Below are 23,819 nucleotides of genomic sequence, written 5' to 3' on the forward strand. Positions count from 1 at the left end.
TACAGATTAACAAAATAAGGCCAAGAGAGGGAAAGAAATCTACTCACATTCATTCTGCAACTTTAATGACAACACTCAGATCAATGGGAGTATAAAATAGATAATACACCTTCTGGTTAACTAAAGTGTCCGTTATTCTGTATCATCCTATTTCTTTTATTATTTTTACACAAGAGCTGTAAAATGCTTAAGAGCTAGATTAGAAAACAAAAAATAAAAAAGGATCTCAGTACAGAAATACATTTAATAAATGAAAGCAAACACCAAAGATTTGAGGAGAACCAAGAGGACAAGACAAGCCTTAACCGAAAATGTTTGGAAATACCCAAGGAGCTACTGTGCCATATTCTCTCAGCTTCCAATGACCATCTACACTAATCTACACTAATAAAAGAGAAAAATGGTAATTGGCGTATGGCGATACCGTTTTCATTGGCTAATCAGAACTATATGCAAATTAACTGCCAACTAAGATTGGCAGTGAACTGCCAACAAGATGGCGGCTAATTTGCATATGTAGGCACAATGCAGGGAGGCGAAAGGGAAAGCAGGAAGAAGCCCCCTGCCACTGACAGTGATCGGAAACCCAGTGGGGAGCTAAGAGCTGGGGGGCAGGGCAAAGGCTGCCCCCCAGCCATGATCAGAGAATCAGGTGCCTTTGCCCCCCTGGCCAGTGATAGCAGGAAGTAGGGGTGGAGCCAGCGATGGGAGCTGGGCACGGTCGAAGCTGGCAGTCCCAGGAGCTAGGGGTCCCTTGCCTGGGCCTAAAGCGAAGCCCACGATCGCGGCGCCCCCCGCTGCCACTGCAGGTCCCTGCTGCCCGGACTGGACGCCTAGGCCAGAGGCGTTAGGCCTGGGCAGGGGCGGAGCCTGCAACCGCGGGGAGCTGGGGGTGCCCTGCCCAGGCCTGACACCTCTGCCGGAGGCCTCAGGCCTGGTCAAGGGGCCGATCCGATGATTGGTGATCGGAGGGTGATGAGGGTCAACTCCTCTGGCTGAGGCATCAGGCCTGGGTGGGGGGCGGAGCCGGGGATTGGCGGGATATGATGGTCCCCTTGCCCAGGCCTGAAGCCTGGGTCAGAGGCGTCAGGCTTGGGCGGGGGGTGGAGCAAGCGATCAGAGGGAGATGGGGATCCCCTGCCCAGGCATGATTCCTGGGCCAGAGGCCTCAGGCCTGGGCGGGGGCCAGAGCCAGTGATCGGGGGGAGATGGAGGTCCCCTGTCCAAGACTGACACCTCTGGCGGAGGCGTCAGGCCTGGGCAAGGGGCCGATCAGGCGATCGGAGGGTGATGGGGGTCAACGCCTGAGGGCTCCCAGTATGTGAGAGGGGGCAGGCTGGGCTGAGGGACACTCCCCCCCCCACACACACACCCAGTGCACGAATTTCAAGCACCGGGCCCCTAGTATTTAATAAACATATCAGCCAAGAAAGACCAGCATAGTTTTATGTTTTAAAAGAAAATCAAACTTCTGTACTTCAAAGTGCTAATTTAAATTGATCCATTTAAGTAGAGAATATTCAAGGAAAATCACTAATAAAAGTACTGGTTCCCTTACCCAAATTAATGTTAGACATAGGAGTTTATGGTATTTTGCTAGTGTTTTAAATCTCTATGAACAAATTACAATACTTGTTCCTTAAGTCTAAAAGTTTTTTAAGTTTTAGAGAAAACCCACTACGATATTAAATACTAATGAAATACCTTTATAATACAAAGGTTTTCAAATGTTAACAAGGTGCTATGGTTCTAAAACAGGCCACTTTCAAACAGTCTAATAACTGGATTCTCACAGTAACTACATAAACGTATTACAGTAAAGAGAACAGTTATATATATGAGCCCTACTGGAAGCTCAGGTATTTGTGCATATGAGATCACTGGACATGTATTTCCAAAGCCTCAACAATGTGCGCAGCCGAAGGACGGTCTTTAGGGTCTTCATTAGTGCACACAGAGAAGAGCTCAATTACTTTCTGGTATGTCTCATCCAGTTCTCCCATATTAAGAGGTGGCCTCGTTCCCAAAGCTGCATAGTATGCTTCATCATCGAAGTCACTTTCATCAAAAGTTTTATCTGCTCATGAGAAAGTTTGAAACAAATAAAATCACTTTAAATCATGGAAAAACTTATCGACTGCTCACTCACCCTTCTGAAACATCATCCAGTTTGCTTTTCATTATACCAGTCTCTTCCATTGTCCTCCCATGGTGTAGAATAGCTATTGTCATGCATTTGTTACATGGATTTAATCTATGATCATCAACCCTTAATATAATAGCTTTCTAATCTTCTCAGGCAAAGAGAGTTTTTAAGGTAACTTTTTGTTCCTCTGAATTTTCTCAATTTACCTCCCTGTTCTGAATTAATCTACATCTCATTTGTATGCAATTAAACCAAGATGATACCAAATTAGTCAACAATAATATAATCTATAACTCATGCAACTAAATCAAACACCTTGTTCTTTTTAAAATTAACTTAATAGAAAAATAAAATGTAACTTTACAAACTAATCTTATTTCAAACCAAAGAGATTGAGTTTTACATTAAAAATATGTAGTTATACCTTCATCATAATCACCATCATCTGCAAGAGTAATGTGTGGAATACACAGAGTCATCATTTCCCACAGAGTAAGGCCAAAGGCAAATATGTCTGCTCTGTCAGTAATAATACCATTCTCCTCCAAAGCTTCCTTGGGTTTCCAAGGCTCAGTGCCAACGTAACAGGCCTCAGGGTCAGTTACTGAAACAAGCAAAACACAGGTAGAACTGTCATAAGGGCCAGCACAAGAACTCACTGAGAAAGGCAAACAACGACCACCAAAATGAGCAAATGATTTGACAGGTGGTTTAAAGGTTATCAAGTCTAGCCAGTAAACATGAAAAAATACACTCAACCTCAATAATTAATACAAATTACTTTTTCCTTATCAGATGGATAAATATTAAAAAAGCTGGATAGTTGCCAAGGGTGTAGAGAATCAGCAATTCTTTTAGAAAGTGGTAAGAATATAAAGATTGTGGATGTTAGTACAGACTCTAGAGCAGGGGTCCTCAAACTACGGCCCGCCGGGTGTTTTTGCTGCTGCTGCCTGTCCTGCTTAGCAGCCGACTCGTCCCAGACCCACAGTGCACATGTGTGGAATGTCTGAGGGACAGTGAACTGGCCCCGTTTAAAAAGTTTGAGGACCTCTGCTCTAGAGCAAGATTGTCTTGCCTGGGTTCAAAGACATTTACAAGCTCTGTAACCTTAAACATTTACTCTGTGCCTGTTTCTTCATTTTTCAAACTATGCTATTATTAGGCTGAGAGAAATACCATTTCTATGCTTCTATGATTGCTAAATCAGGGAAAAGGGAAAGAGTCGAATCACATATTGGCTTTTGCTCAGGAAATGACTCAACTTCATAAAGGTTAAATAATGAAAATGTGTTCCTTTGTGTAGCTTTGACCCTAACAAATTGCTTTTAATTTGTTATTACAGTCTCACTGTTTTCTAAATATTTTACAACTAGAATTTGATTTCTTCATTCAGCCTAGAATCAATTATAAGTATTTTAAATTTAAAAATTTGTTTGTGTTTTTTTCTTTATTGTTTCCAACTATGTTACTAATATCTAGATGTATTTCACTAAGGACAATGAATATCAAACATTAGGCTACTTCTACTTTTTGTAAACCAAGGGTTTTTTTTATATCCTAACCAATATATATAATCAATTTTCTAATGCATAGACTGACCTTATCTACTCAGTCTTTTAATTTTTTTACATCTTAGTTTTATCTACTTCATGTATTAAGGATTGAGAAAATTAAGTTAGAAAATCTTATTTTTATTCTTTTTAAAAAATTCTCCTTTTGTAAAGTTTCATATCTGTAGTAGTTAGACTGAGGGTTCATGACTTTATTTTGACTTTTTCCTTCAATTCAACTTATAGACCTTAACTTTAGCTGGAAATTAAGGTGTGTGTGTGTGTGTGTGTGTGTGTATTCTAAATAGCATTCATATAAAGAGAAAAATTTAAATGTTATTAAATATGTTAAAAGCAGAAGCTTTTTCTTTGAAGCTGTCTCTTGGTTCTCACTAAGAATAAAACTTAAATTCCCTAAGAGAATGAACAGTATCTATATATGTAAAAGGCTGTGTTCGTCCGTCCGACTGGTAGCTATGATGCACACTGACCAACACAGGGCAGACACAACACAGGAGCTATCATGATGTGCAAACAGAAAACCGACAAACCAACACTAGGCTTCCCCCAAGTGGAACACAGGCCCCACCATCTTGGAGCAATACCCCACCAAGTCGCAGCCAACACTGCCAAGACCCCATGGCGCAAAGTGCGGCCCACAGCTTAGCCCAGCCCAGCAATGGTTGCTGTGGGCGCCAGGTAATGATGTCACATAGCAACGCCCGGCTTCCTCTCCCTAGAGACTAGCAACCTTGGAGTTTCTTCAGCCCAGGAACCTGACTGGCTTTATAGCCAGGTGCAAACATTTTACAGTTTAACCAAATGTTTGTGAAGCATTTTCCCATGCCACATCTCATTTCATCCTTACAGAAGTCCTAGAGTTGGTCGATAGGAGACTCTGTAGAATCCTATTTTCTTTTCATTAGCAAGACGCAAATAGAGATATTAAAATATTTCTTCTAATTAACTTTCAATGTGCACGAATCTGTACACGGGGACACTAGTTTACAATAAAGTGAGAAGAATGAGTGGGGTGGGATGGGGCAAAAAGTGGAATACTGGCGTTTGCTAGCACCTCTCTCCTACTTCCACTCTAGTTTCTTCTTCTATCCGTTTCCCAAACCTTGGCAATGTATTGACGCTAAATGAATTCCTTTATAAAATCTTATTAAAATTTTATTTTCACCCTGGTTGGTGTGGATCAGTGGTTAGAGCATCAGCCCAGGCACCAAAGGGTCACAGGTTCAACTCCTGGCCCAGGGCACATACCTGGGTTGCAGGTTCAGTCCTGGGCCCCAGTCAGGGCATGTGTGGGAGGCAACCAATCAATGTGTGTCTCTTGCATCATGTTTCTCTCTCTCTTCCCCCCAACCCTCTCTCCTTCCCATCCACTCTCTAAAAATCAACAGGAGGAATATCCTCGGGTGAGGATTAACAACAACAATTAAAATATTTTTAAAATTTTTCATTTTCTATTCCCAGATCTTCTACCATTTTTTTAAAATCCCAATCTAGGTTAGAAATAGTTCCTAAAGTTATCTTCAGTTATAATATATATTAATAAGAAAACAATAATTTATACTGTGTATGTGGCAAGAGACGGGACTGGTGGCTGAGTGAAAAATACAGGAAGGATAATTTTTATTGTACACTTTATGAATAGTTTTTTATTTTTGAAGAATGTAAAGTTATTGATTTAAACGTGTAAAAATTAGAAATTTTAAAACTATATTAAAGAAATTTTACAAATTAGAATACTACTCACCTGTCATATTTTCATCCAATGGTAGAGAGACTCCTACATCACAGATTTTAATTGTTTCAAAATCACCTTTAATTACAACATTTGAAGACTTTATGTCTCCATGAAGCAACTTCTTATCTTGGTGCAGATACTAAAATAGTGGAAAATTTAACATATATGAACAAAAATACAAACTAAATACACATAAATAACCTTCAAACAAATACAATTTGAACTCCCTTCATAAACTATAGGATTATACCATCATTTCAAATTATTTGAAGCTAGAGAAGGAAATATCTCATGTTATCTTGGTCTGTCAAACATACCAGAAATCTAAGAGATATGTTGGAAATCTTGTCGATAAGCTTTTTATTTACAAACCCTTTTTAATACTTTTATATCAAAAGATGCTACAGCAGAAGCCCCAGCCAGGTGGCTAAGTTAGTTGGAGCGTTGTCCCGTACACAAAAAAGTTGTAGGTTTGATTCCTGTTGGGGCATGTACCTAGGTTTGGGTTCAATCCCCAGTCAGGGCATGTGTAGGAGGCAACTGATCGATGTTTCCCTCTCTCTCTCTCTCTCCCTCCCGTTTCCTCTCTCTTTAAACATCAGTAAGCCCCGCCAGTGTGGCTCAGTTGGTTGAGCATCTTCCCATGCATCCAGTGGTTCTACTCCCGGTCTTGGTGTGCCGGAAGCAGCCAATCAATGATTCTCTTTCACTGATGTTTCTCTCTCTCTCTCTCCCTCTTCTCTCACCAACTGATGACTCTCTCACAGATGTTTCTCTCTCACTCGCTCCTACCCTCTCTTTCACTCTCCCATGGCCCCTCTCCTCTCACTCTTGCTCTCGCTCCCTCCATCCCTCCCCTACAAAGGGCTACAAGAAGAGGAAGCAGAAATATAATCTAAGAGTATTTTTTGTTTTACACATTAATCCTTTCTTAGAATTGACAACTAACAACATTCATCCATAATAAAAAATGTCTTACAAACCTGTTATTTGTTCATTCATCAGCATTTGAGCATCTACTCTATGACTGGGTTTGAAAGTGATGCAGACAAAAATCTTGGAATATAACTTGAAATACTCACTGTGCTTCATTTAAATGTTGCCCATCATAAAGACAATATGCTCAAATACGTAATTTATTAATTCCATTATATATATTTAAAGTCATTTATTAAATAATCAAATTGTTGATTTAGTTTATCCTATCCACTTAAAATTTTTTTTTCTATACGCTTATTAAAAATATATACTTAGCCTGACTGGCAGGGTTCGGTAGTTGAGTGTAGACCTATGAAACAGAAGGTCTCTGTTTGATTCCTGGTTGGGGCACATGTCCAGGTTGGGGGGGGCTTGATCCCCAGTGGGGCGCAGGCAGGAAGCAGCCAATCAATGATTCTCTCTATTCACTGATGTTTCTCTCCCTCTCCCTTCCTCTCTGAAATCAATAAAAATATATTTAAAAATAAAAAATAAGTATCTTTAGAAATATTGCCTTTCTCCAATTTCACACTTCATATATCAATTTTATTTAAACTCTAATGTACAATTTTGACATCAGTATCATTACCTAATCTGCATTTGAGTCATCCAACAGTTTTCTGGGGCCATCACTACTTCTGTTTAAGTTATTTAGGATATGGAATTATTTTTATTTCTAACACTGTGTCCATCCAAAGGCACAATAATTTATTTGCATAAAATTGAGAGCTATTTTCACTTGACTTATAGATCAGCAGTCGCGAACTGGTGGTCCACTGACCACTGGTGGTCCGTGAGGTCTGAAAGGTTGGCGACTGCTGCTATAGATGACTATTCATGATGCCAAAACCTCTATCCCAAATCTTTTTTTTTAAATATATTTTTATTGATTTCAGAGAGGAAGGGAAAGGGAGAGAGAGATTGAAACATCCATGATGAGAGAACCACTGATCGGCTGCTTCCTGCATTCCTCCCACTGAGGACTGAGCCCACAACCCAGGCATGTGCCCTTGATCAGAATTGAACCCGAGACCCTTCAAGTCTGCAGGGTGACGCTCTATCCACTGAGCCAAACCAGCTAGGGCCACAAAACAATCGTTAAGAAGCTTCTTTACATCAACAGGGGGTTAGGCTACACCCCCAGTAATCATAAATTTGTGTTAAATTTAATCCTTTCATAACTAAATCTAACATGTGATCTCTGTAAGCAAAACTGCCTAACTTGGGTTATTTCGTTATTTCGGACTATGTGAAGGTCTTTCAAAATAAGGAAATAGTACACTCTGTAACATAAAATATTCCATAAGGCAGCGGGTCACCAACTGGTGGTCTGTGAGGTCCGAAAGGTTGGCAACCGCTGCCATAAGGAAACTTTCACTTAACACATTGTATGCGGGAAACGTATTTATACATTTTACGTTGACTGGTAGTAGAGCGCGGGACACGTATTAATACGTTTTTTATAGACTAGCGGTAGAATGCGGGTAACATATAAATACGTTTATTTTTATACTTTTTTATTGCTCTAAAGGGATGCTAACATGCAGATATACGAATTCCAAAGGACAAAATTTGGGTCTCTAACACATACAATGGTGAATTATGTATGTACTTCCAGGTATAACGGTAATCTATTCAACTGCAAAAATGGCCCGTGCCACCTGTTAGCGCACAATAAAAACTACCCGCAAACAATGTGTTAAGGCAGTGGTTCTCAACCTTCTGGCCCTTTAAATACAGTTCTTCATGTTGTGACCCAACCATAAAATTATTTTCGTTGCTACTTCATAACTGTAATGTTGCTACTGTTATAAATCATAATGTAAATATCTGATATGCAGGATGGTCTTAGGCGACCCCTGTGAAAGGGTCGTTCGACTGCCAAAGTGGTCGCGACCCACAGGTTGAGAACCGCTGACTCAAGGCAACCCCTTCTTTTGCGGGGTTGGAGAAGAAGCCTACCATGTGATTAGGTATGTAATGTACTTGGTTTTGCTTTGGTTTTTTTTCCTGTGTTTTTTTTAAAATATATTTTATTGTTTTTTTTTTTATTGTTTAAAGTATTACAAATAGTAGTACATATGTCTCCTTTTTTTCCCCATTGAGAATTAGAAACATCGATGAGAAAGAAACATCAATCAACTGCCTCCTGCACACTCCCTACTGGGTATGTGCCCGCAACCAAGGTACATGCCTTTGACTGGAATCGAACCTGGGACCCTTGAGTCCACAGGCCGATGCTCTATCCACTGAGCCAAACCAGTTAGGGTGGTTTTGCTTTGTTTTTAATATGTTTTTATTTCTTAGAGAGGGAGAAAGGGAAAAGAAGATAGAAATACCCATGAGTGAGAACATCGATTGGCTGCCTCCTGCACGGCCCTCACTGGGGATCAAGCCCAAAACCTGGGCACATACCCTGAACAGGAATTGAATGGGCAACCTCTTGGTGCATGGGTTGACGCTCAATCACTGAGGCACACCGGCTACCAGGGGTGGGCAAACTTTTTGACTCGAGGGCCACAATGGGTTCTTAAACTGGACCGGAGGGCCGGAACAAAAGCATGGATGGAGTGTTTGTGTGAACTAATATAAATTCAAAGTAAACATCATTACATAAAAGGGTACGGTCTTTTTTGTAGTTTGCCCACGGCTGGGCTAGACTGTACTTAGTTGTCTAATGTTCCACAAAAGTCACGTAAAATATAATGGTACAGTTACCTTTAACCCTCTTGCCATGTTCAAAGCAACTTTTAAAATTGTGGCTGCTGGAAAAGGATCGTGGCTGTCTTTATTTCGTTCTTCGATTAAGTCATTTAGAGACTTTTCACCCCCGTATTCCATAGCAAGACATAGACTACCATCATTGGCTTCAGTGAAAGCACGATAACCTTAAAGAAACATAACATTTTCTACTAGAATAGGGAAGACAACAGTACTTACGTTTTTCATAGTACTGTGACTGAAAATGGACCTTGATTAACACTGACAAATATATAATGAAACAGCTATCTATCTATGTATATATAAAAGCCTAAGCAATCGTTAAGACGGAACAACCTGAATGACTGGTCAACCAGTCACTATGACGTGCACTGACCACCGGGGGCAGATGCTCAATGCAGGAGCTGCCCCCTAGTGGTCAGTGCACTCTCACAGCCAACCTCCTGCAGCCCCTACCCCTGGCCAGCTGGCCCTGCCATCGGCCCCCCAATTATGCACAAATTCCTGCACTGGGCCTCTAGTTTATATATAAAAAAGCCTAAGCAACTGGCTGGTAGCTATAATGCACACTGACCACCAGGGGGCAGACGCTCAGCGCAGGAGCGGAAACCACAGGCATGGAAACATGGAACAAACTGATGAATCATGGGGGGTGGGGGGGGTGGCAGGAAGAGATTAACCAAAGATCTTATATGCATATTAGCAGCCCGGTGCACGGATTCGTGCACTGGTGGGGTCCCTCGGCCTGGCCTGTGGGGATCAGGCAGAAACCAGCTCTCCAAGATGCCCCGAGGGGTCCCAAATTGCAAGAGGGCACAGGCCAGGTTGAGGGACCACACCAGTGCACAAATCTGTGCACCGGGCCTCTAGTTATTTATAAAATTAATTCAGTCATCTAATTTAAAATGCCTTCAGTTTTTACAAATAGTATCACAAATTAAAATTTTAAAATATCTTATGCATTCCTTAATATAAGGGTTCGAGCCCTACTTATATCTAAATGAAGATCACTCTATATTCCTGAATTCTCCATAGTACCAGCATCATGACTATTCTTTTAAAATATGTTTTTTAATATTTGTATTGACTTCAGAGAGGAAGGGAGACGGAGAGATAGAAACATCAATGATGAGAGAGAATCATTGATGGGCTTCCTCCTGCATGCCCCCTACTGGGGATCGAGCCTGAAACCCAGGCATGTGCCCCTGACCGGAATTGAACCCAGGACCCTTTAGTCCACAGGCTGACGCTCTATCCACTGAGCCAAGGCAGCTAGGGCACGACTAACTATTCCCATGATTTTTTAAATTATTATTTTTTAAAATTTATCTTTACTGTTGAAATTATTAGATGTCCCCACTGACTCTCTCCACCCTGATTCTGCCTCCTCCCCAGGCCTTGTCTATCCATGGGCTATGCATATACGCTTATAAGTTTATTGGTTAATCTCTTCCCCCCACCTCCTGCCTTCCCTCTGAAACAAGTCAGTCTGTTGCATGCTTTAATGTCTCTGGGTCTTTTTTGTTCATAGTTTATTTTGTTCATTAGATTCCATATATAAGTGATCCCACGATGTTTTAAATATATACTTAAGCATCTAAAAATGTAAACTAACTTTTATTTTAGAATGTTTACCTTAATTTGATTCTTACCAAACTCTACCACCATCCTCTTCATTTTTATTACTGAAAATGGTTAAGAAATTATATAAACTGTTTCTGATAAACAGAATAATATACAAGATCCTGCTACCAAATAAAATTTAAACTTACCTATAATATTTGGATGATGAAGGTTTTTCAAAATCTTAGCTTCATCAGTTAATCTCTTTTGATACATACTTTGATAATCACCATTACATTTAGAATTAATCTTTTTCACAGCCCAAGGAGAATGAGACAAGCCTCTTGGAGATCTTTAAAAAATAATCATAAAATGTATAAATAATAATAAACATAATACATTTATTTCCAAATGACTAACAAGAACTTCCAATTTTTGAAAAGGACTTGATAATTTGTTGTTTTATTTTAAATTTACAAAATTTTACACTATCAACACCTCTTCTACATTTCCTTTTCAATCTGGAAGATAAATAACTGATATATCTTGATTACAAGAGTAGTCTGATATCTATTGCTGGAAAGGAGGGATAAAAAAGAGAAAACTAGAAGAAAAAAGATGGATTGTCATAAACTTTAAACTTCAAGATTACTATTTTTAAATTTTTCTAACCAAGCATGTTGCACTACCAACTACTTATCAAACATTTAACCATATGTACCACAGAGAAGTTCTAAAATGCTAAATAATAAACACTAATCTCTAAGAAACAATTTAAATAAGAGACATACAAGAAACATTTGGCCCATATGTAATCGTCCATATAGCAGCAGACTGTTCTTCTCCAACAAATATTATGCCTCTCCACTAACCAATCCATCTCTACCTTCACTGAATACTTAAAGACATGAGCTTAAGGCAGTAATAATAAAGATATAAATGAGAGAGAAAATGTAAACTGTATTGTTTATCTGGCTTAATATTTAAAGTGCAAATGTTTTGAGACCTAAATAAATAAACAGGTAAAACAAAATCAGAGAAATATTTACCTGACAAGGTAGCCATTTATTTATGAGTACAGCAAATTATGGAAGTAAAGTATATACAGCATATAGGCACAAAGGTTAGTAAAATAGCCTCAAAAGTTAAAGTTTATCTGTAAGAACACAACAACAGATTGAACTAAGAATCCATTTAGCTTTGTACTACCCTCATAAGCATACCTCTATGACCGCAGGACTTTTTCTTCTTTAAATCAAAAAACATGTACTCAAAGGATCACTAGATTTCTTATTTCATATACATCTATCATTCATATGTTTGTCTACACTATTCTTATACCTCCAGTTTTAGATAACAAGAGCATTTGGGGATAATCTCTTTCATATCATCATCTTATGAAAAATATATTTTTTAAGTTTCAAGTTTTAACTCTTGAATGTTTAGAATTCAGTGACCAAGTCCATCCTTTACCTTTCCCATAAAATATCCTGATCTATATAATGATAAAAACTATAAAATCTGAATAAAATACTTAATCAAGCTAAAAGTTAGTTTACTGAAAAGGCTAATAAAACAGAGATTGCACAAGGAAAAAAATAAAAGGAGGCACAAATAATATTGCAATAAAAAGTGAGGACATAACTATAGAAACAGCAGAGGTTAAAAAATAAAAGTGAATAAAACTTTTAGTGGGCTGAAGTGGATCAAGGGGGTAGAAGGGGGACATATGTAATACTTTCAACAAATAAAGATTAAAAAATAATAAAACTTTTAAACAATAAATTTAAAAGACAAAATGGTCAAATTCTAAGGGAAAAAAATCTAAGAAAATTGATGAAAGAAGAAATTTAATCAGGATTTTAAAATCTTCCCACAAGAAATACAAAGCCTAGATAACTTTCCAGGTGAGTTTACTAAACTTTCAAGAGACCTAGCATTCAATTTTTTCCAAGGAATAGAAAGAAAAAGAGTTAAGAGCCTAGTATAAACTTAATTACAAAAATTAAACAGAGCCTGGCTGACGTGGCTCAGTGGTTGAGTGTTGGTTGACCTATGAACCAGGAGGTCACAGTTTAATTCCTGGTCAGGGCACATGCCCAGGTTGCGGGCTCGAACCCCAGTGGATGCAGGAGCCAGCTAATGATTCTGTCTCATCATTGATGCTTCTATGTCTCTCTCCCTCTCCCTTCCTCTCTGAAATAAATAAAAAATATATAAGAAAAAAACTAAACAGAAACAGCAATAAAATGAAAACCACAGGTCAGTATCAATTATATCACAGATGCAAAAATTCTAAACAAATAGCAAACTAAACCTATCACTATATATTTAAAAAATAATACATCAAAACTATGTTGGGTTTATTCTGGGGATGCAAACTTCATTTAACATTAAAAATATACTTTAGCCGAAACCGGTTTGGCTCAGTGGATAGAGCGTCAGCCTGCGGACTAAGAGGTCCCAGGTTCGATTCCGGTCAGGGGCGTGTACCTTGGTTGCGGGCACATCCCCAATAGGAGATGTGCAGAAGGTGGCTGATCGATGTTTCTAACTCTCTATCTCTCTCCCTTCCTCTCTGTAAAAAATCAATAAAATATATTTAAAATATATATATATATATACTTTAGACCAGCAGTTCTCAACCTGTGGGTCGCGACCCCTTTGGAGGTCGAATGACCCTTTCACAGGGGTCGCCTAAGACAATCCTGCATATCAGATATTTACATTATGATAACAGTAGCAACATTACAGTTATGAAGTAGCAACGACAATAATTTATGGTTGGGTCACATCATGAGGAACTGTATTTAAAGAGCCAGAAGGTTGAGAACCACTGCTTTAGGCCACTGATACCTTGAACATACATATACAATTTTGATCCCGCTGAAGCCTCAGTCATGTAAAAACAAATGGATAGTTTAAGACATATACCCACCAACAAGGATGGAGATAACAAAGCAGACACAACAAACTTTTGGAAGCTAGAAAGCAGATGGAAATAAATGACAACAGGCCCCATGAACTTCTTGAACTTATTCATAAGCAGGTAGATTCCTCGATACCCTTCCTGATACTGTATCTCTAGGCAGTTGCCCATTCCCTGTCTCCTCAGCTTCTCAAGACTGAAAACTAGTTCTGAAAGGGGCTAAAGCAGAGGGTCTTTAGTTTGAGGTTTATTGGTAAAGTTGAATGCCTGTGAACATACAGGAACACAGTAATTCATGACCATATGCATACTAAATGCTCAATGAGTTTTCATACATGCTATCACCATCAAGATCAATATATAGAACATTTCTAGCACTCCCAAAAGTCTTAGGATGCCATTTTAAAAAGGAAAACTTTCAGATAATTAGTTAAAAACAAAATAGACAAAAATGAAAAACTCAATAGAAGTATCAGAAGATGAGGTTGGGAAAATCTCTCGGAAAATAGAACAAAGAGAAAATAGGAAAATCAGGGAAAAAACAGAGATCAGTCCAGTAAGTAGAACATCCACATAAAGAATAGGAAGACAGGGGTGAAAAATGTCAGTAAAGAATTTTAAACATAACTTCTTAAAAGTTTAAGAACAGGAATTTTCAGAATCCCACACCTATGCATGTCACTGTGAAATTTCAGAACACTGGTGACAAATAAATATACAAAGTTCAGAACACTGGAAGGAATCCTATCTAATAAAAGAGTAATATACAAATTAACCATCACACCCTCACTCCATCAGTCCATCACAAAGATGGCAGTGACCACGGAATTGGAGTGAGCAGAAGGCTTAGGTTGCCCCCGGCGATGGAGGAAGCCAAGCTTCCCGCCTGCCCTGGCCGGCCCTGAGCTCCGCTCAAGGCTACAAAGTTTCAATTATAGAAGATAAATAAATCCCAGATACCTGCTTCCAGCCTGGGGCCATGGCCAGCCTGAAAATGGCAATCAGACCCTTACCCAGGCTGGCCAGGAACCCCAGTAGGGCCCCCCACCCTGAAAGCGCTGTAGCCAGCCTGAAAACAGCCATAAGCCCCTCACCCAGGTTGGCCACACTCCCATGAGATGAGGTTCCCCATGTGGGCCTTGACCAGCCTGCAAACAGCCATCAGCCCCTCACCCAGGCTGGCCAGGCACCCCACCCAGTAGGGACCCTCACCCTGAAGGGGTGTGGCCAGCCTGAAAACAGCCCTCAGCCCCTCACCCAGGCTGGCCACACCCCCATGGGGTGAGGGTCCCCACTAGGGAGCTTGACCAGCCTGCAAATAGCTATCAGCCCCTCACCCAGGTTGGCCAGGCACCCCAGTGGGGACCACTACCCTGAAAAGGGTGTGGCCAGCCTGAAAACAGTCCTCAGCCCCTCACCCAGGCTGGCCAGGCACCCCAGCAGGACTCCCACCCTGTTCCCGGACACCCTTCAGGGCAAAAAAGCCAGCCCCCACCCATGCACCAGGCCTCTATCCTATATAATAAAAGGGTAATATGCAAATTGACTCTAATAGCAGAACAACTGGGAATGACTGGTCAGTATGACACACACTGACCAGCAGGGGGCAGATGCTCAATGCAGGAGATGCCCTCTGGTGGTCAGTGCGCTCCCACAGGGGGAGCTCTGCTCAGCGACAAGCCAGGCTGACAGCTGCCAACACAGCGGTGGTGGCGGGAACCTCTCCCGCCTCCTCAGTAGCGCTAAGGATGTCCAACTGCAGCTTAGGCCTGCTCCCCGCTGGCAAGTGGACATCCCCCGAGGGCTCCCAGGCTCCCAGAGGGATGTCTGACTGCCAGCTTAGGCCCGATCCCCCCCGGGGAGAGGGCCTAAACCAGCAGGTTGACATCCCCTGAGGGGTCCCAGACTGCGAGAGGGCACAGGTTGGGCTAAGGAACGCCCCCCCCCCCCCCCGTGCACAAATTTTTGTGCACCAGGCCTCTAGTAGATAACATAAAACAGGTAACAAAAGAAACGGCAATCAGAAAGGCTTCAGAATTCTCAGCAGCAACATTGCAGGCTAACAGATAATGGAACAATGTCCTCAAAGTTGTGGAGGAAAATTATGTCCAAACAAGAATTCTGGCCCAGAAAAACAAAAAGAGCCATTCAAGTATTAGTGTAGAATGAAAACATTTTAGAAATGCCAATTCTCAAAAATGCATCTCTTGTGGCCCTAGCCCAGCCGTGGGCAAACTACAGCCCGCGGGCCGGATCTGGCCCATTTGAAATGAATAAAACTAAAACAAAAAAGACCGTACCCTTCTATGTAATGATGTTTACTTTGAATTTATATTAGTTCACACAAACACTCCATCCATGCTTTTGTTCCGGCCCTCTGGTCCAGTTTAAGAACCCATTGTGGCCCTCGAGTCAAAAAGTTTGCCCACCCCTGCCCTAGCCGGTTTGGCTCAGTGGATAGAGCGTCAGCCTGTGGACTAAAGGATCCCACGTTCGACTCTAGACAAGGGCACATGCCCAGGTTGCAGGCTCGATCCCCAGTAGGGGGCGTGCAGGAGGCAGCCAATCAATGATTCTCTCTCATCATTGATGTTTCTATCTCTCCCATCCTCTCTGAAATCAATAAAAATATATATATTTTTAAAAGGTACCTCTGTGTACTTTTTCATATGGAGCTACCAAATGTCCTCAAACAAAACAAGATGTAAACTAAGAAATAGTAAGACATGAGGTACAGAACAACAGAAGATCCAATTCACCTGAGAAACAAAGGCAATCTCCAGGTTACCAGGAGAGGAAAATCCCAGGCTGACAGGGACACATTACAAGTAGTAGTAGAATCAGGCAGGGACTGCTACTTTTCAATCAGCCACCATATGAAGCTTTTTGATTGTTATATACAGTAGAACTTTATTAACAATACACTTACATTTAAAGACAATTTTTTAAGAAAGAGGAAAAAAATGAGACTAGCCATGAGTATAAAAAAATTTTTTTCTTTCAAAATAACTTAGATGACTGAGTTTTTATTCACTAAAAAACACATGTTCACAAAACAGCACACAAACACAAAAGGAGTGTTTAAGTGGCCAAAATGCTTCGAGACACCCACTTACATATTATTGCTATGCTATTCTCAATTAATTAGCTTTATATTAAAGAAAGCATTTCTATCTAGAAACAATATAAACCTAAAAACATATTGTGTTAGTCAGGCTGCTTCCCTTCCCATAAAGCCAAGGAAAAATTATAAGGTAGATTACTGTTCCTTTAATAATTAATTAGGAGAAAAGTTAAAAGAAATGTATACCAGGTAGAGAGCTCTGGTAAAGTTATAAAAGGTTCTGAGACTGAATATAGCAGGATCAGGAACATACCTCAAATCTAAATACTTGAATTTTCCTTTGTCTCCAAGTACAGTTGAACTATGGTTCCATGTAAAAAGGTTAATCTAAAATCGTGTACTCACCTTTTCATAAGGTAGACATTTACCCCTGTGCCATAGCCAAGCTTCTGCATAAACGGAGAGGCAGGAATTTTTATACATGGAGTTGAACATAACACTAAGTGTCAGAAAGAATTAAAAATTAGTATTTGAAAAGACTTCTGCAAATGCATCTGAACATTTGCAATACACTATTGTTAAGAGTATATTAATTGGCATAATCTTTTGGAGAGCAATTTGACACTATCCACCCTAATTTTAAATGGAGACCCCTTGGTCAAGTCTACTTTTGGAGTTCTATCTTACAGTAACACTGAAGCTTGTTTTTATATGGTCCAGAAGTTAAGAAATGTTTTTGAAAGGGTTGATTAAAAGAAACACACACACAAAAACAGGTAAAATAAGAATATACAATAGTGTTTCTGTGTGGCCAACAAAGTCTAAAGTCTAAACTATTTACTATCTGGCCCTTTACAAATAGTTTGCCAACACCTCAGTACAGCATGTGCCCAAAGACATCATACACATACATGTATGCAAGCATATATATTTGAATATTAGAGGCCCAGTGCACGAATTCGTGCACCAGTGGGGTCCCTCGGCCTGGCCTGTGGCATCGGGCTGAAACCAGTTCTCCGACATCCCCCGAGGGGTCCCGATTGCGAGAGGGCGCAGGCCAGGCCGAGAAGACCCCACTGGTGCACCCCACCGGTGCACAATCAGGGCCGGCAAGGAATGTGGGAGGTTGGCCAGCTGGGGAGGGACTATGGGAGGGCTCTAGGGCATGTCCGGCCCGTCTCACTCAGTCCCAATCAGCCGGACCCCAGCAGCAAGCTAACCCCTGGTGGTTAGTGCATGTCACAGCAACTGGTCGACTGGTCAACTATCTGCCCCCTGGTGGTCAGTGCACATCCTAGCGAGCAGTTGAGCGGCCTAGCATATCATTATCATATTATGCTTTGATTGGTTGAACGGCCGACCGGTTGACCGGACACTTAGCATATTAGGCTTTTATTATATAGGATTGGGATTCACTTTTGTGGCTGCAGAAAAACACCCCTTAGTAATAATCATTAGTCATAATTATAGTACATCTATATTACAAAACATTATATAGTCATAAAAAAAAATATAGAAGTCTTATTTTTGCTAGTGAATAATTAACTGCCCTTGGAATTGCCATCTAGAAAACTTGACAAAATATAACAGTTTTCATATACCTGACAATAGGCAGAGCAGGATTGTGATCTTTGAGAGAAGAGAAACAAATGGGGGGATCCCTATCGTTACCCTAACTTACTGCTAAAAAGCAGTTTCTAGACAAAGCACAAAGAAACAGAGCTCAGAGGTCTTGTCAAGTTGAGGAGAGAGATGTCATAGGTCAAGGAAACCTAAATAGCTAGAATTTATGGAGCAGAGAACTAAAGAGGAAGCCACAAAATAAGAAAGCTCCAGAGATCTAAAAAGAGATCTCCCTTTAAGCATTTGACTAAATACTTTCTGTACATATAATGGACATGATTCCCCAAAGCTAAAGAAACCACCAAACCCAAGTAATAGGCTAAATCATGATGGGAGATGACACAGGTCTAGGAATAGTTCACTTACGATCAGCCAGAGTGTGGTAACTCTAACACAGGGCATTGAATAAAGTCCTTTAAGCAGTGGTTCTCAACCTTCCTAATGCCGCGACCCTTTAATACAGTTCCTCATGTTGTGGTGACCCCCAATTTCATTGTTACAAATTGAACATAATTAAAGCATAGTGATTAATCACAAAACAATATATAATTATATATGTGTTTTCCAATGGTCTTAGGCGACCCCTGTGAAAGGGTCATTCAACCCCCAAAGGGGTTGCGACCCACAGGTTGAGAACCGCTGCTCTAAAGGGTCATAACTTAGTAGTGCAGCTAAATTTTAGCCTAAGGAAAAAATTTAGAACAAAGCCTAAAAGCAAGACTCAAAAGAAAAAAGCCAATGTGCAGGAAACTTAACTGCAGGTTCAGCACAACAAAATCACACACCCTTCAAAGGAATAAAGTTCAGCACTTAACCATGTAAAATCTCTCACAGCCAATAAAAAATTACCAGGTATGAAAGAAGCAAGAAAATATGACCCTTTCCAGGAGAAAAATAAACCAATAGAAACATACAGATATAGAAGTAGCAGATAAAAGCCTTAACATATAAATCTTAAAAAATACACTAATGATGTAAAGGAAAATGTGAGCATAACAAATTAAGACAGAAAAATTAAAAAAGATCCTAATGAACTTAAGAGAAATGAAAAATACAAAGTATAAGAATGATACCATCTTAGAGCAAAAGGTCACTAAATTTTAAGACAAAACAACAAAAAATATCAAAAATGAAGCACAGCCCTACCTGGTTTGGCTCAGTGGATAGAGCATCAGCCTGCGGAATGAAGGGTCCCAGGTTCGATTCCAGTCAAGGGCACATGCCTGGGTTGCAGGCTCAATCCCCAGCAGGGGGCATGCAGGAGGCAGCCGATCAATGATTCTCTCTCATCATTGATGTTTCTATCTCTCTCTCCCTCTCCCTCCCTCTCTGAAATCAATAAAAATATATTAAAAAAAAAATGAAGCACAGAGAAAAATATTAGGAAGAAAAATAAGGATATCACCAATTTGCTATGGACAATAAAAAAAATAGATTTAAATCCAACCATAGAGAATTACATTAAATGTAAATGGTCTACACAGTGTTATCCAATAGAACTTCCTGTCATGATAGAAATGTGACTAGTATAACTAAGAAACTAAATTTATAATTTTATTTAGTTTTAATTCATTTGAATCTAAATTTAAATAGCCACATGTAGACAGTGACTAAACAGTCCAATATAAGGCAGAAGTTGACATGATAAAACCAAAACAAGACATAAGTAACTACATGCTATGTAATAAACTCACTTTAAATATAAAGACACAAATAGGTTAAAAGTAAAGGGTTGTAAAACATAATATTCAAACACTAATCAAACTGGAGTGGTTCAATTAATATCACATAAAGTGAACTTAGAAGAGAGTACAACATCAGATAAATAAAAACAATTCATATCAGTAAGGGGGTAAATTCATCAAAGAATAAACCTTCCTAAATGTATATGTACCTAATAACAAGTTTCAAAAAATGTAAAACAAGTGATAGAATGGAAAGAAAAAATTAGACAAATCAAGCCCAGCTGATATGGCTCAGTGGTTGAGCATCAACACATGAAATAAGAAGTCACTGGTTCCATTCCCAGTCAGGGCACATGCCTGGGGGTTGTGAGCTTGATTCCCAGTGTGGGCGTGTAGGAGGCTGCCAATCAATGTTTCTCTCACTGATGTTTCCCTCTCACTTCCTCTCTCTCTGTAAAAACATATTTTAAAAAATAGACAAATCCACAATTGTAGTTGAAGATACACCTCTCTCAGTAACAGAATAGACAGAAAATCAATAGGGATACAGAAGACCTGAACTTGTTCAACGTAAGTCAACTAGATTGGCCTCATTGATATTTATGTAACACTATACCAAAAAACAGTAGAAAATGTGATCTTTTCAATTGCATGAAACATTCACCAAGATAAACTGATCAAGGAAGAAAAATCAGTACCAGAAATCAAAAAGATATCACCACAGACCCTGCTGACATTACTGACATTAAAAGGGTAGTAAGAGTATGTCATAAATAACTTTATGCACATAAATTTGACAACTTAGATTACAGGGTTGGGCAAACTTCTTGACTCGAGGGCCACAATGGGTTCTTAAACTGGACCGGAGGGCCGGAACAAAAGCATGGATGGAGTGTTTGTGTGAACTAATATAAATTCAAAGTAAACATCATTACATAAAAGGGTACGGTCTTTTTTTTTTTTAGTTTTATTCATTTCAAACGGGCTGGATCCGGCGGGCCGTAGTTTGCCCACGGCTGACTTAGAATAAACAAATTCCTTGAAAAACACTAACAAAGTTTACACAAGAAGAAATAGATAACTTGAATAGCCCAATATCAATTAACTGTGAAGTCACAGTTAAAAATCTTCCTATAAAGAAGATTTTAACTGTGAAGTCACAGTTAAAATCTTCCTATAAAGAAGATTTTAGTAGTCATTGATTCCAAGGCTAAGGATGGGAAGAAAGTAAGTATTAGTCTGGAGAGCTGTAGCTAAACATCCAGGAAAACTAGACAAATTTAGGACTCAGTTCAATTCATAGGTAAAAAATAAAACTTCAAAACAATTTGGAGATTTAAAATGGCAGCAGAGTAGGAGGGTTCTGCATGGACATGCTCCCAGGAACAAGCTGGAATAGCAAGTGAAATACGGAAAGGCTTCCTGAATAATCAATGGAAAACTCACAGGAGAGAACCCTGATGCCCAAGGACCAAAGGTGGAGACCGCATAGAGACTGGTAGGAGGGGCAGAGGCGCTAGAGGACTGGTGGGGCACCCAAAGATGGCAACTGAAGTCCCGGAGAGATATCTCAGCTGGGGGGGGTGGGGGTGGGGGTGCCACTGAGAACTCTGGGATCTAATCCCGAAGTTGGGCTCCCTAGCAGAGAGCACCAAAACTGAGGAGGGTACCCACATCTAGCTGTGAAAAGCAGTGGGATGTTGTCTGCCAAGGAGTGGCAGCTAAAAGTTCGGGCACCCTCTTAAAGAGCCAACGCACAAAAATTCCCTGAGCCACCCACCTTGTGCTCTGGCAGAGGGACGGTGAAGTGGACTGGAGCTGTAAGAGCAGAACTCATGACTGGGGACTCGGGGGATAGAGCTCAGAAGGCAGACACCCCAAGTTTCCTGCGCTGTGTAATTCCCTCACACTGTGGAGGACATCTTTCCCACATAGACATCTGCCTTGCCTTGGGGGAAGAGTCTTGCCACACCTGAGGACCATTGCCTGGCTGGGGGCAATTCAAGTCGGAATCCTACTAGTCTGTGGACAGAGGCAGTCTCTGGAGGTTTGGAGTCTTTGCCTGATCCAATAAGTCAGAAACAACCTTTAACACTATCCTGCACTAGAGATTGAGAGGTATAGAGGATCTATATAAAACATAGTCACAAACCCAAAGAGACAACCAAACTGAGGAAACAAAGAAAGAACCCCCGAATGAAAGAACTAGCGAATTCTCCAGAAAAAGAGATAAATAAATGAAAGAGATAAGAAATTTATCTGAAACAGAATTCAGAGTAATGATGTTAAAAATGCTCAACAAGCCCTAACCGGTTTGGCTCAGTGGATAGAGCATCAGCCTGCAGACTCAAAGGTCCCAGGTTCGATTCCAGTCAAGGGCATGTGCCTTGGTTGTGGGCGCATCTCCAGTGGGGAGTGCACAAGAGGCAGCTGATCGATGTTTCTCTCTCATCGATGTTTCTAGCTCTCTATCCCTCTCCCTTCATCCCTGTGAAAAATCAATAAAATATATTAAAAAAATAAAAATAAATAAAAATGCTCAACAATATGAAAAAAGATATAGTAACTATGAAAAAAGAACAGTCTGAGATAAAGAATGACATACAAATAAAGAACACATTGGAAGGAATACACAGCAGATTAGGGGAAGCTGTGGATCGAATCAGTGAATTAGAAGACAGAGTTGAAAATATCACTCAATTAGAGAACCAGAAAGAAAAAACAATTAAAAAACAGGACCGCCTAAGGGAGCTGTGGGACAATGTGAAATGTAACAATATTAGAATAGTATGAATGCCAGAAGAGGCAAAAAGGGAGAAAGGAATAGAGAAGGTGTTTGAAGAAATAATGATAGAAATCTTCCCTAACCTGGAAAAGGAAAAAGTCACACAAGTTCAGGAGGCACAGAGAACACCAAACAAGAAGAACCCAAACAGACCCACACCCAGACACATCATAATATCATAATTAAAATGCCAAAAATTAAAGACAAAGGGAGAATTTTAAAGACAGCAAAAGAAAAGAAAGTTGTTGCCTACAAAGAAGTTCCCATGAGGCTGACACCTGATTTCTCATCAGAAACTTTACAGGCCAGAAGGGAATGGCATGAAGTACTCAAGGTAATGGAAAGCAAGGATCTGAGACCAAGATTACTATATCCAGCAAGGCTATCATTCAAAATAGATGGTCAAATAAACAGCTTCCCAGACAAAAAAAGACTAAAGGAGTTCATCACCACCAAGCTAGCATTACAAAAAATGCTAAAGGGATTGCTGTAAGAGAATGCTGAGAAGAAACAGAGAGAGAAACCTAGCCATACAAAATTAAAATGGCTATAAATAAGTAGTTCTCAATAATAACCCTAAATGTAAATGGATTAAATACTCCAATCAAAAGGTGTAGGGTAGCTGAATGGATACAAAAACATGATCCAATCATATGCTGTCTACAAGAGACCCACCTCAAAACAAAAGACACACAGGATGAAAGTGAAGGGGTGAACAAAAAATTTCCATGCAAATGGAAAAGATAAAAAAGCTGGAGTAGCAGTATTCATATCCAACAAAATAGACTTTAAATGCATCATGCTAAGTGAAATAAGCAAGTTGGAGAAAAATAAATATCATATGATCTCACTCATTTGTGGAATATAATGAACAACGTAAACTGATGAACAAAGAGTCAGAGGAGAAAAAAGTATTCTAGAATATAATAGAAATAATCCTGTTATTTGCAGATTTTTAGTATTTCCTACAACTTCTGTGATATCATACTATGTTAGTACAGTTTTGGTAATATTAT

The 23,819-nt window shown here is 39.9% G+C and overlaps 1 protein-coding gene across 1 annotated transcript in view; it reads right to left on the reverse strand.

The window, feature by feature from the left end:
- Positions 1-50: 50 nt before the first annotated feature.
- Positions 51-23,819, reverse strand: part of LOC308520520 (lymphokine-activated killer T-cell-originated protein kinase) — a 29,530-nt gene continuing 5,761 nt past the window's right edge. Inside the window, exons 3-8 of the mRNA XM_081093081.1 lie at positions 17,116-17,209; positions 10,927-11,069; positions 9,152-9,321; positions 5,465-5,594; positions 2,571-2,750; positions 51-2,077 (exon numbers count right to left, since the gene is read on the reverse strand). Coding sequence (XP_080949207.1) covers positions 1,878-2,077; positions 2,571-2,750; positions 5,465-5,594; positions 9,152-9,321; positions 10,927-11,069; positions 17,116-17,209 — 917 coding nt within the window. The 3' untranslated portion in view covers positions 51-1,877. The remainder of the gene's footprint in view (positions 2,078-2,570; positions 2,751-5,464; positions 5,595-9,151; positions 9,322-10,926; positions 11,070-17,115; positions 17,210-23,819) is intronic.

The sequence above is a fragment of the Myotis nattereri genome, assembly GCF_964212035.1.
Source record: "Myotis nattereri genome assembly, chromosome: 5".
Lineage (NCBI taxonomy): Eukaryota > Metazoa > Chordata > Mammalia > Chiroptera > Vespertilionidae > Myotis > Myotis nattereri.